General features: G+C 40.0%; 1 protein-coding gene across 12 annotated transcripts in view; it reads left to right on the top strand.

Moving 5' to 3' along the window:
• The window catches only part of Klf12 (Kruppel-like factor 12), a 419711-nt gene that overhangs the window by 288510 nt on the left and 116649 nt on the right, over positions 1-14552 (top strand). For all 12 annotated transcript variants that reach the window (XM_011244971.3, XM_030247664.1, XM_006518625.4 and 9 more), the window contains one exon: positions 9816-9951. In XM_011244971.3, coding sequence (XP_011243273.1) covers positions 9816-9951 — 136 coding nt within the window. The remainder of the gene's footprint in view (positions 1-9815; positions 9952-14552) is intronic.

Genomic DNA, 14552 nt, shown 5'->3' with positions numbered 1-14552 from the left:
TGTTATTCCAGATGAATTTGCAGGTTGCCCTTTTAAATTCATTGAAGAATTGAGTTGGAATTTTGATGGGGATTGCATTGAATCTGTAGATTGCTTTTGGCAAGATAGCCATTTTTACTATATTGATCCTGCCAATCCATTAGCATGGGAGGTCTTTCCATCTTATGAGATCTTCTTTAATTTCTTTCTTCAGAGACTTGAAGGTCTTATCATACAGATCTTTCACTTCCTTAGTTAGAGTCATGCCAAGGTATTTTATATTATTTGTGACTATTGACAAGGGTGTTGTTTCCCTAATTTCTTTCTCAGACTGTTTATCCTTTGTGTACCGAAAGGCCATTGACTTGTTTGAGTGAATTTTATAACCAGGTACTTCATTGAAGCTGTTTATCAGGTTTAGGAGTTCTGTGGTGGAATTTTTAGCATCACTTATATATACTATCATATCACCTGCAAAAAGTGATATTTTGACTTCTTCTTTTCGAATTTGTATCTTCTTCATCTCCTTTTTGGTTTGCTGTAGATTGCTTTTATCATTTTTAGGTATCGGCCTTGAATTCCTGATCTTTCCAAGACTTTTATCATGAATGAGAGTTGGATTTTGTCAAATGCCTTCTCCACATCTAACGAGATGTTCATGTGGTTTTTGTCTTTGAGTTTGTTTATGTACTGGATTACGTTGATGGATTTCTGTATATTGAACCATCCCTGCATCCGTGGGGTGAAACCTATTTGGTCAGGGTGGGTAATTGTTTTGATGTGTTCTTGGATTCGGTTAGCGAGAACTTTATTGAGGATTTTTGCATTGATATTCATAAGGGAAATTGGTCTGAAGTTCTTTATCTTTGTTGGGGCTTTTTGTGGTTTAGGTATCAGAGTAATTGTGGCTTCATAGAATGAGTTGTAGTACCTTCTACTTCTATTTTGTGGCATAGTTTGTGCAAAACTGGAATTAGATCTTCTTTGAAGGTCTGATAGAACTCTGCACTAAACCCATCTGGTACTGGGCTTTTTTTTGGTTGGGAGACTATTAATGACTGCTTCTATTTCTTTAGGGGATATAGTACTGTTTAGATCATTAACCTGATCTTGATTTAACTTTGGTACCTGGTATCTGTCTAGAAACTTGTCCATTTCATCTAGGTTCTCCAGTTTTGTTGAGTATAGCCTTTTGTAGAAGGATCTGATGGTGTTTTGGATTTCTTCAGGGTTTGTTGTTATGTCTCCCTTTTCATTTCTGATTTTGTTAATTAGGATGCTTTCCCTGTGCCCTCTTGTGAGTCTGGCTAAGGGTTTATCTATCTTGTTGATTTTCTCAAAGAACCAGCTCCTCATTTGGTTGATCCTTTGAATAGTTCTTCTTGTTTCCACTTGGTTGATTTCGCCCCTGAGTTTTATTATTTCCTGCTGTCTACTCCTCTTGGGTGAATTTGCTTCCTTTTGTTCTAGAGCTTTTAGGTGTGTTGTCGAGCTGCTAGTGTGTGTTCTCTTTAGTTTCTTTTTGGAGGCACTCAGAGCTATGAATTTTCCTCTTAGAAATACTTTCATTGTGTCCCATAAGTTTCGGTATGTTATGGCTTCATTTTCATGAAACTCTAAAAAGTCCTTAATTTCTTTCTTTATTCCTTCCTTGACCAAGGTATCATTGAGGAGAGTGTTGTTCAGTTTCCGTGTGAATGTTGGCTTTCTATTATTTATTTTGTTATTGAAGATCAGCCTTAGTCCATGGTGATCTGATAGGATGCATGGGATAATTTCAATATTTTTGTATCTGTTGAGGCTTGTTTTGTGACTAATTATTTGATCAGTTTTGAAGAAGGACCCGTGAGGTGCTGAGAAGAAGGTATATCCTTTTGTTTTAGGAGAAAATGTTATGTAGATATCTGTTAAATCCATTTGTTTCATAACTTCTGTTAGTTTCACTGTATCCCTGTTTAGTTTTGTTTCCATGATCATTCCATTGGTGAAAGTGGTGTGTTGAAGTCTCCCACTATTATTGTGTGAGGTGCAATGTGTGATTTGAGCTTTACTAAAGTTTCTTTAATGAATGTGGCTGCCCTTTTATTTGGAGCATAGATATTTAGAATTGAGAGTTCCTCTTGGAAGATTTTACCTTTGATGAGAATGAAGTGCCCCTCCTTGTCTCTTTTGATGACTTTGGGTTGGAAGTCGATTTTGTTAGATATTAGATTGGCTACTCCAGCTTGTTTCTTCACACCATTTGCTTGGAAAATTGTTTTCCAGCCTTTCATTCTGAGGTAGTGTCTGTCTTTTTCTCTGAGATGGGTTTCCTGTAAGCAGCAATATGTTGGGTCCTGTTTGTGTAGACAGTCTGTTAGTCTATGTCTTTTTATTGGGGAGTTGAGTCCATTGATATTAAGAGATACTAAGGAAAAGTAATTGTTGTTTCCTATTATTTTTGTTGTTAACATTGGCATTCTGTTCTTGTGGCTGTCTTCTTTTAGGTTTGTTGAAGGATTACTTTCTTGCTTTTTCTAGGATGTGGTTTCTGTCCTCGTATTGGTTTTTTTTTTTCTGTTATTATCCTTTGAAGGGCTGGATTAGTGGAAAGATAATGTGTGAATTTGGTTTTGTCGTGGAGTACTTTGGTTTCTCCATCTACAGTAATTGAAAGTTTGGCTGGGTATAGTAGCCTGGGCTGGCATTTCTGTTCTCTTAGTGTCTGAATAACATCTGTCCAGGATCTTCTGGCTTTCATAGTCTCTGTTGAAAAATCTGGTATAATTCTGATAGGCTTGCCTTTATATGTTACTTGACCTTTTTCCCTTACTGCTTTTAATATTCTATCTTTATTTAGTGCATTTTTTGTTCTTATTACTATGTATCGGGAGGAATTTCTTTTCTGGTCCAGTCTATTAGGAGTTCAGTAGGCTTCTCTTGTATGTTCATGGGCATCTCTTTCTTTAGGTTTGGAAGTTATCTTCTATAATTTTGTTGAAGATATTTGCTGGCTCTTTGAGTTGAAAATCTTCATTCTTATCTACTCCTATTATCTGTAGGTTTGGTCTTCTCATTGTTTCCTGGATTTCCTGGATGTTTTGAGTTAGGATCTTTTTGCATTTTGCATTTTCTTTGATTGCTGTGCCGATGTTGTCTATGGAATCTTCTGCACCTGAGATTCTCTCTTTCATCTCTTGTATTCTGTTGCTTATGCTCACATATGGTTTCAGATTTCTTTCCTAAGTTTTCTATCTCCAGCGTTGCCTCACTTTGGGTTTTCTTTATTGTGTCTACTTCCCATTTTAGGTCTCATATGGTTTTGTTCATTTACCTGTTTGGATGTGTTTTCCTGTTTTTCTATAAGGACTTGTAACTCTTTAGCAGTGTACTCCTGTATTTATTTAAGTGAGTTTTTAAAGACCTTCTTGATGTCTTCTACCATCATCATGAGATATGCCTTTAAATCTGGGTCTAGGTTTTCAGGTGTGTTGGGGTGCCCTGGACTGTCTGAGGTGGAAGTGCTGGTTTCTAATGATGGTGAGTGGTCTTTGTTTCTGTTAGTAAGATTCTTATGTCTGCCTTTCGCCATCTGGTACCCTCTGGAGTCAGTTGTTATAGTTGTCTCTGGTTAGAGCTTGTTCCTCTCGTGATTCTGTTATTCTCTACTAACAGACCTGGGAGACTAGCTCTCTCCTGAGTTTCAGTGGTCAGAGCACTCTCTGCTGGCAGGCTCTCCTCTTTTAGGGAAGGTGCACAGATATCTGGTGGTCAGACTTGCCTCCTGGAAGAAGATGAAGGCCCAAAACAGGACCTGTCTGAAAAGCTGTTAGCTTCTTTAGTCCACACTCTCACCTGTGCAGACTAGTCTCGGTAGAGTTCGGGATCCAAGATGTCTCCCGCAGATGCTCGGTTAAAACCCTCCCGGGCCGGGCAGATACCTCTCCTCTCTTCTTTTCTCATTTATATGTGCATTGCTTACCATTCCAATCTCACCACTGCTACCATAATCACTGTCAGGTGAAGTTGGGCACTTGACCTTTCACTAACCCTCAGAACTCAGAACGGTGCCTGGTACCTGTAACTGTCCTGTCAAATACCAGTTAACTCAGTACATAAGTGGGTGTTTGTAACAAGAGTAACATCCTTGATAAGATTTTCTTATGCCTCCATTAAGTTTTGTCAAAACTGAAGAAAGTGAAATTTACTTAAGTGGCATATTCTTGCATATGGTGAAGGTTCAGAAGTAGTGTTTCACACTGTGTTTGAATAAGCAGTTAACTACTTCCAGGGTTAACAGTGTAATAATTGCTTACCACGAGGCTAGGACCACTAACCAGGCTACACATATTACATACCTCCTTAACTTCCACAAGGCAATAGCAGTGTGTGTGTGTGTGTGGGGGGGGTGGATTGAGGATGGATGATGTGAAATCAGGTGCCTAAAGTCTACTGGCAGCAAGTGGTGTGTCTAGAGGTCACCTCCTATTTCCTCATGCCAAAGTTGAGTTTCCATGCTGGATCTCCACAAGTCCTTTTTTGAATCATTACTGCTTAGACTATGTTAAGGCAGAACCTGCTACCCCCAAAGACTGGACATTCCTAAAACATAATCCTCACCAGCCCTTCTTTCTTGTCCCTTTCCTGCCCTTCATTCTAACTTGAGTACCAGCGCTCCTGGAGACTAGCATTTCCCTAAGTGACTATGTTGTGGCCTTGGTGAAGTGAACAAGTTCTCGGTATGAGTGGCTGAAAGAGAGAAACTACAACCCTACTAGTACAGTGGCCACTGCCCACCCAGCTACCTCATGTGCTTGCCAGCTATGGGCACCTTCTCTTTTCTGCTCCAATACTTTGGAAGGTGCTTCTACACCTCTTTCTGATATCTACTCTTTTTTTTTGATGTGATGCTCACAAGCAAACCCAGGGTTGTATGCATATTAGGGAAACGCTTTATCACTGAACCACATATTCCTGACCCTGATTTTTGCTATTTTTAAGGACATGTTAGTCCTTATGTTTTAAGGTATGTTCAAAGACTGTTTTATTATATACATTTAATAAGGTCATTTGTGGAAAACTTTATAAAGGCACAAATAGGCAAGTTATCTTCAGCAAAAGTGTATAATTTTTTGATAGGTCTCAGGCTGTGAACACAGGTGGTTGAAGGAGCATGCATTCTACTGAAATGCATCAACGTCAGTCCACTGTTACATGGGAGAGAAAGAAGTTTACGTGTATTGAAGAGGGTATAGAGCTTTGGGTGACTACAGGCCTCACAAGAGAAATCGAATGAACTCGATGTCAAGTATACTGCTGAGGGAAGAAGCTGCAGTGTTTGATTTGGCAGTGGGATCTACCCTATGCCTGATAGAATGGGAGAATGTTTCCTGAACGAATCTGATGCTCTGAGACGGTGCTTCCCATGAGGAAACACCTGGAAATACATGAGAAGGGTTTTAACTGAAGAGCAGAAAGTACAGAAGATTGGGTGTAATTTTGAGTTCCCCTTTGACTTTCGTTACTGAACACAAGATGGCTATTGATAAAAAGAGTTCTTAGGACTAGGCTGGCTTGCTGTTGTTTGTCTACATCTCTGATAACACAGCATCCCTAAATTAGGTAGGTTAAATTAGTAACTGTCTTATGTGGACACAGTTCCACGGATCAAAATTTGTTATGGGTTTAGACAGAGTTTTCACCCTAGCCCCATCTGAGGTACCTGGTTCAGATGTGGTCTTCTGGTGGCTGGAATGTGAAAAGCTGGTGAAACTAGAGCAAACCAGTTGGGATTGGTGGCAAGCTAAGCAGTGCTCTCTTCTAAGTCTGTCCATGCTGCTTCCCATGGGGGCTTGCTTCTCAGAATAGGAGCCCAAAGCAGCAAGTTGTTTCAAGCCCCAGCTTGTGTTGCATTTACTGATGCACATTAGTCACAGTAAGTCATAGAGTCCAGCAGGGTCACTGTTAGAAGTGGTCATATAAGGGTGTGGCACAGGACAATCTACATATCACAAATAGTACTTGATAGTTTGTCTGCTCAACTTCAAGGGTTGGGATTTTCTTCCTAGGATTGTCCAGAACAAGTCTGACTCCACAGAACTGAGTTTCTCCAAACATCCCAATTCATTTTTCCAGTTTTCAAATGTGTAAAATCTTAAATATGAGAAGGTGTGTGTGTGTGTGTGTGTGTGTGTGTGTGTGTGTGTGTGTGTGTGTGTACATATGTGTTTATGGAAAGATTGAATCTTACAATGTAATATTTGATGCCCTAGAAGTCATTTTGTAGACCATATTGGCCTTGAACTCACAGATATACTTGTGTTTCTGTCTCCTGAGTGCTAGAAAAGGTATATACTGCCATGCCAAAGATAAATTATTTTCATGTATAGGTCATGTCTTGCTCTCTTAACTTAGAGAATTCTGTATGTGTGTATATATGAATGTGTAGATGTGAGGGGGAGAAGGAAGAAGAGAGAGAAAGGGAGGGAGAATGAGAGGGTATGTATGTTCTGGCTGCCAAAAAAAAGTTTTGCATTGTCCAAAGTGAGTGCCAAGATAGTGAGACCTTTCTTCGTGGGCTTAAATGTGCAAAGACTAATGGAGGTTAGCTGGATGAGATGTCCCTATTCCACATTTAATAAAAATAGAGTGGAATTATGCAAGTATGTAGATAAGCTAATCACCTGACCTAATCAGCAGTGCAAATTTTAGGAAGCCTTTCTGATTATTTTCTCAGCTTGGCTGAGGGTATGAGCATGAAGAATTTCCCAGCATGGTGGAAGCAGATGTATTTTATAATATTTATTGAAAATATTGGAAGTCCTCAAGCAAGATCCTCCTGAAAAGTACAACCAAACAGATAACTCCTTTAGCATATTCTGTACTTAAGATTAGCTATAAACATCACACAATTTACATGACCCTGTAACACCTCTCCACATTTTCTGATATGTTTCATACTGCTAGACTCGACATTCAGCCTCTTGCATAAGCACTTGTAGGCTCCTCAAGTTATACTTTTGTGTTTGAGAGCTCCAGGCTTTTTTTTTTCTATTTTGAGAAAATGGCACCATAATTAAGAGTACTCTCTGTTCTTTGGCTAGCTGATCAATTAATACCTTAGCAAAAGTATCATTGTACATAATGCTTCAGCAACTTTCAGTGGTCTGCTGTTGACATTACAGGCACATATGGGCATATAATCAGGATTTGGAAGCCTAGATGTATCTGCTATTAATTTTCTTGGTTGGCTTTGAATAGTCATAAACAGTCATTAAGTGAATCATGCCAGAACGGAAATACCCCAAAGGAAACCATCTATGAGTTCTTAGCTAACATGCTTATACCTTGTGTAAGTCTTGTGCCTTCCATCCTATGAGCTGGTCAATGTCTTCCCAGGATACCCATGCGCTGCTGAACAATGTTTCCATCAACAACAGACAGCGTGTACAATAGTAGTCCCACAAAACTGGATCTTATGTGCCTTGGTAGCCATGTTAGTTATGTAGCATATTCTATAATGTACACATGAGAATGGACTCACTTAACAGCACGTGAACTAGAATCCATGCCACTAAGTAACATGAGGCAGATAGTCTTTGTAATGAAAGTTTCACTGAGCCAGCTGACTGAGTAGAGCCAAATGAGTCTTCATAATATACTTAGATCGCCTGAACATTTAAGCTGTGTGTTATTAGCTCTTCATGCTAAGATTCCCTGTCATCCCACTTTTGGGGCATGTTTTCTGCTGACTGATGGCTTTTTGTTGTTGTCGTCTTTGTTTGTTTGTTTGTTTGGTCCTGTGCTGTATTCTGATTGCTCATTGTTCTGGGTCCTGTGCTATATGTTCTGCTTGGTTATTGGTGCAACCCCTGACATCTAAGCAAGAGAATTCTGTATAAGAACAATTGAGTTGCTTTATTTGAGGACAAGGTTAGAGAATGTAGGTGATCTAATGGGTATATGTGTTTCACTTTTAGTGACTTTGAAACTAGAACATTTTTATTCAACTGGGCACCATATCATGGAAAACCCCCTTTGTCTAAAATCTTAACTCTCTTGATAAAATTTTCGGTCTTTGCACAGTTGACATTTTAGACTGATAAACTTTGTATTATGGAGTATTGAAGGATATTTAACAGTGTCCTTGACTTCTTATCTACAACATAGCAATAACATCTTTATATTCTGAAGAGAACCCTATCTCAAGTCATGACACAGTGTCCAGCAGAATGGGTGGAGAGCAATGAGAAATTTATCCACATTAAAAGACTGTGATTGTAGAGTATTTGAATCAACTCATATATTATTTACCTAGAAATCCCATTTCACAAAGCACATATGTTCTTGCGTGGACATAGAAGCAAAAGGTGTGTGAGTTACATTAGTTTTCGTAGCCACACTGGTAGTACTGTGTACAACCACAATTGCCTGTTTCTGCCTAAAACATGGTAAAATATCAGCATTTCCTTGGTAGTCTATGGTGCACAGGTAAAAAATAAATAATTTGAAAAAGAAAAGGTATCCTTTCGCTCAATTGTATCCAAATGTCATGCTAACCATAATTTTAAATGTGCCTGTACCCAACTGCAATTGTAATCTTGATTTGAAATTTAGCTGTGCCCAAATGTCATTATAACCTTGATATGAAGTACATTTTACCTTCCTTTGCAAACAGTGGTGGTTTGGGGAAGCCATTCATGGGCACCTTTGAGGAACAATGATCTGAATTGGAGTTGAGTGGCTTGGAATCAAATATTTTATCCCACGAGTAAGGGCAGTTTTTCATTGAGGAGATGTGAATATTTTCTGAGAAAGGGGAGCACTGAAGGGAATTTTAGCCAATGATTGCTAAAGCTACTCATAGAAGGGGTAGAAAAGTCTAATTTTAAAAAGTCTGTATTGTATTACACTACATTCCGCATTGAAGTGCTTCCTTGGCCCCAGGATCAGAACACCAGCTTCTCACTTTGAGAAGTTCATGATAGGAGGAGAATCAGATTTGGAAATGTCTTTTTAAAACCCGCATTCAGCATAGAGGCAAGAGCACATTTTTCAACACACATAAAACAGATATTAGACAGGGAGATGGGAATGGGTGGGTGGATGGGAGAGCACCCTCACAGAGGAGGGGGGATGGGATAGGGGGCTTCCTAAGGGGAGATCTGGAAAGGGGAAAACATTTGAAATGTAAATAAAGAAACTATCCAATAAAAAGTTATAAAATTTTTTAAAGATTATAATTAAAAAACAAACAAACAAACAAACAAACAAAAAAACCCAGATATTAGAAATGTGTGACTTTTCCAGCTCCGCCACTTGTATTTTGTCATGTTTCCATTCCAACCAAAACAGCGGTAAACTGTGAGGTAACAATTTACTAAAAAAGAAAAAGCCTGAAACTTTATTTTAGTCATGTCAGCTTTGTTCTTTATTTAACCTCTAATGAGAGCACGAATACCTTCTCTACCTCATGCCCTCCCTCGTCCAGGGAAAGTGCTAATGAAAAGTGACATGACCAGAAGTCTAGCAGTAGAAGAATGCAGAAAGTGAAGCCAACAGGTGAAGTGGCTGCCCAGGAGCCACACAAAGAGTACTGACGGCCCTGGGTTGACAATATTAAAATTTACTGATGTTGATGGCTTCCAGGGACCTACCTGGAACTCTTACAATCTAATGTAGGTATTGTGAACAAGGGAAAGGCGTGTCTGAGTGTACAATACACTAATTCCTGCTGTGCCTAAGAGTCTGCTTGTAGGAAATACACAGGAACGTTATCCAGTGCTCAACATTGTTCCAGCACGAAGTTCAGTTCCGCACACTAATTGTAACTCATTGTATATGCCTTTTCTTCTCAGCACAAATGGAGCCCCGAGGCCTATCTCCCAGACAGAGTAAAAGTGACAGTGACGATGATGACCTGCCAAATGTGACCTTAGATAGCGTTAATGAAACTGGATCCACGGCCCTTTCCATAGCCAGAGCAGTACAAGAGTAAGTACCACCTTCTTGGGCTGGAACGAGCGTCGAGTCGCAAGGTGATCGATTGGTCAATGGATAACGGAACTGAAGCATCTCTGGTTCCTCAGGCATGTCGGTTTAGCTCCGAACTGGCGCACATGACTGTGTCTGTCCATTTCCCCCGAGTCCTTCGGGAGCAGGTTAGGGTGAAGAATGGAATGTCTCAAGAGTGGGGAGGTTCTGGTCTGCTAGATAGCACCTCTGTGCCTCTTCTCACGCATCCCTTCCACCCTTTCTTTCTGGAAAGAAAATGTGCTTTTCATATATCTGTGTCCAATTATCACCATAATCACCATAATACTCGAGTACAGATGCAGGGGCAATAGAATGTTACAAGTGTCCTTACTTTGGTTTGGATTGTGATTTTTAAAAATAGTTTAAATTTTTTTTTTAAAGTTCGAATTATATGTGTGCGTGATCATGACTGTGGTACTTGTGGAGGCCAGAAGAGGTCATCACATCCCTTGGAGGGGGAGTTACAGAGCGTTCTGTGTGAGCTGCCAATCCTGGGGACTGTGTCCTGGTGCACAGCAAGAGCACTCTATGCTTTTAACCACTGGTCCATCTCTCCAGCCCCTCTTTTACTTCAATAGGAACCTACAGAACAGCTTTATGGAAGATTTAAATTTGGAGGATACTGTGTTAGTACTTTGGAAAACAGGAATCATGAATACTTTTCTGAGGGATTTTTTCCCCTCTCCTTGTTTCCTCCTTTCCTTCAGACCATGGATTAGAAATCCTCTCTCACTTGTAGGAACCACCTGACTTGTTATCATTGTCAGCTCCTTAGAACAGAGCCTGTGCTACTTCACCAGTATTTTTCAGTGGATTTTCTCTTTGACGTTGTTGACATAGAGCTGACACAAGTGTGTTTATTTAAAATGTGTAATTCACTCATGTGCTATGCTTTGGTACTGTGTGATGATTGCCAGAGTCAAGTTTATTCCTTGGTCTGTCATCTCTCTAGATGCCTCTTTGTTTGTTTCTGTTGAGAATTCTTAAGATGGACTATTTTTATTATATTTTATTTTATTTTTTATTTGTGTATGGGTACTTTGCCTGTATGAATGTATATGCCCATGTATATCCATACACCACATGCATTCATGGAACCTGCAGAGGATGAAATTAATATTTGATTCTCTGGAATTAGAGTGATAGGTGGTTGTAAGCCACTATGTAATTGTTTGGAATTGGACCCTGGTCCTCTGTATGGCCAGCAAGCACTCTTACCCATTGAGCTACCTTTCCAGCCCAAGAGCTAAATTGTACTTGATAGTCTTCCCACATCCCAGTTCTTGCAACCTCCCATCCTACTCTGTATTTCTGTGTTCAATTTGATTAACTCCACAAATTAGTGGGTGGTCTTTGATATGCTTTGCAGATGCAGTTTCATGCTACAAAATTTTGTATAAAAGTATAAGTCCTTGAAACTTTTCTAAAAAAAAAAAAGTGTATGCACATTAAGGGGAGCTAGATTTATCATTCATGTTGGTGTTTTCATTAAAAGGCTGATAGCACTCTTTGGGCTTCTATCACCTGGAAAGCTGCAGAATGCATGGATCCATCAATGTTTAATTCACCGCCCTTCAGCTGTGAGTCTGCATGCAAGCATTTAGAAGTACAGAGATAGTTCTGAAAGAAACAACTAGAATACCCGAAAAAGGGCCTGCTAAGTACAGAGATATTTCCAAACTTCTAGTAATATATTGAAATTTTAATGTAACACAAATATAAAATCCATGTTAAATTATAGAAAATTCTGTACATCGGTTTACCCAGCATTAACTTTGAAAGTTCAGTTGTAAATTCGTCTCCTTGCTTTTAGTTTGTCTCTAATTCTTAATATGCATAGATTTGTCACTATTAACTGCTCTTTCATCTCATTCTTCTTGCTTCTCCATCTTGATGCCCAGTGTTAATTCAACCTATTAAAAACATCAGCTTAGAGGGTAAAAAAATGAGAAGATTTCAAAGGATTCCTGAGGGTGTGTCCATTTCCTTTGTTTGTAAACTTTTTCTTGAGACTATGGGGTAGAGAAGGAGCCAGGGGAAAAGATGGCAAAAATCAGAGTTTGCTGTGGAAAAGACTGATGAATTTTCAAACTCTGGAGAGTGAATTTATGTTTTGTCTCTCTAGTTAGAGAGCAGTGGAGCTCTGGTCTAAGATACACCCAACGGTTTGCCCACCTAGTCCCTTTTAGCAGTAATGTACAGCTGGCCAGGAGAGCAGGGAGGTGCATATGGACAAGCTTATTCAGGAAGAATGACACTGGAAAGGATGAAATGGCCTTGCTCTAAGTCACACTTTTGTTGAAGGCCCCTAGCAAGATGCTGAAGCACAGAGCAGATCCCTCCAGCTGAAGCTCTTTGTCCCTATACCACGTAGTTGTTTGTCAACCTGACACAAACTTGAGTTATCGTAGAGGAAGCACAAATGAGAAATGCCTGTAGACTCGTCTGGGGGAGGGTGTTTTCTTGATAAATGACTGTTTTGAGAGGGCCAGGCTCACGGAGGGAACCACCTCCTGTGATCCATGGTGCTATAAGGAAGAAGTCTGAGAAAGCCAAAGGGAGCAAGCCAGTAAGCAACATTTGTCCATGGCCTCTGCTTCTGTTTCTGCCTCTAGGGTCCTGCAATGAGTTCCTAGAGATTCTCTGGATGATGGACTATAAGCTATAAATGGAAATAAACCCTTTCCTGCCCAAACTGCTTTGGGTCATGGTGTTTTTCCTAGCAATCAAACTAAGAGAGTTTCTGTACTCATATAAGTACAGTTCTGTCTCGTGTGTTCCCATGACATGAAATACATTGCTCTCATCGCAAAAACGATAAGAGACAGTTTATTCTGTCACCAAATCTGAGAGACACCAGTCCAAGCAGAGATCCAGGTTACCCCACATCTCATTTAATAATAGTTGGATTCAACTTTTATATTAACAGAATGAAGCAGTTCATGAATGAAGATACTTTTAAAAGGTTATTGGTAGATACATCAGACCAGAAGGGCAGAGCAAGGTGGGGGGCCGTCAGCTGCTGGTCTCGGATGGTATGAGACAGCATTCTTAGCCTTTTGTTTGATGGAAATGTGGGTTCTGTTTCTACAGATCAAAAACTGTACTAACAGTCACAAAAATGTTAGTCCGAATACAAAAGAGGGCAGTTTAGTGGTTAATAAAAATGAGGCAGTAAGGCTTGACTAAAAATGATCTGGCTCGGGACTTACAGCATTCTGGACTGCCTGTCATCACTGAAGTCCAACGAGTCAATCTGCCTAGGATAGTTGTGTATAAGGTGTGGTTCTTTATTCCCACGCAGTGTGGCTTGAGCCTTCTTGTTGTGTTAGCATTGGAATACATCAAATAAGCCTTCCTCTGCGGACCATTCTCCTAGTAGTCGATTCATTTGATTAGTTTTTGTAGAGGATTTTGAAGTGAATTTGGGGTTCAAAATAAATGGTTTCTTTTGAGTTGATGTCTAAAAGCTGCTAGCCAGCATGCCTTTTTGCCCCCAGAAACTCAGATCTGTGTTCAAATACAAAAGGACACCCCCAAGGCCACCTCCATTTACGTGGATTTCCTTAGAACACTGCTCAGTATTCTTAAAAGGAACACCTCAGCTCTGCTCGCTAAGTAATCTGACCCCCCCCTCCCTCATCAGCTCAGTCAGTGCGATGAACTCAGCTGCCAACAGCAGCCGGGGAATGATGCCCAGATGGAGCCTTTCTCAGTGTAATCCTGAAGACACTGTGCATGTTAACCGCCATGTATTCGGTGATTCTGGGTGAAAAGTTTCAGCATTCATAGAACATCTGTTTTGTCTCTGTCACAACCCCCAGGGTACACTGCTAAAATACGGTCATTTCCCTCTTGACACCTTGGCAAACATAATTATGACGTAAGTGTTTGGAGGAAGAAACATAAAGGCACTTGGTGAGAGCAAATTGTTATAATTAACTCTATTGCTAGGCAAAATACTGAAGTTTTTGAAATAAGTGAACTTGAGTTTAAGGTTTGTCTACCCAGAACCTCTCATTTCTTCTTTCTTCTTCCTCTAAATTCTGAACATTCTTGGTCTTTTAACATATACAGAAGAGGCCCATTCAATAATCTGCAGTGTAAGTGGGCAGAATGTATGTGGGACCCTCCCTAAAGGAAGTTCTGTCCTATATAGGATCAAGATGATAGTGAAGGATTTGAGACAAGGATCTTTGTTACACTGAAGCTGAGGAGGGAAGGGTGATCCTTTCAAGAAGCAGATGAAGATCTTTTGCCCAGCATCCTAACATCAATCCCTGTTAAAATGTAACAGATTATTTATTTATTTATTTATTTATTTATTCATTTATTTATTCACTTTAGATTCCGATCACAGGATAGACGCCCCCTTCTCCCAGTAACCCCTCACATGGCCCCTCACCTTGTACCCCTTCCCTTCACCCCTGACAATGGGGAACCCCACCTCTCCGGTTACCAACCCACCCTAGCATACCAAGTCACTACAGGGCTAGGCACATTTTCTCCCACTTACGCCAGACAAGACAGCCCAGTTAGGGGAACAGGATCCACAGGCA

The sequence above is a fragment of the Mus musculus genome, chromosome 14, assembly GCF_000001635.26.
Source record: "Mus musculus strain C57BL/6J chromosome 14, GRCm38.p6 C57BL/6J".
Taxonomy (NCBI): domain Eukaryota; kingdom Metazoa; phylum Chordata; class Mammalia; order Rodentia; family Muridae; genus Mus; species Mus musculus.
Note: the sequence above shows the minus strand (reverse complement) of the source record. Positions and strands in the feature narration are given on the sequence as shown.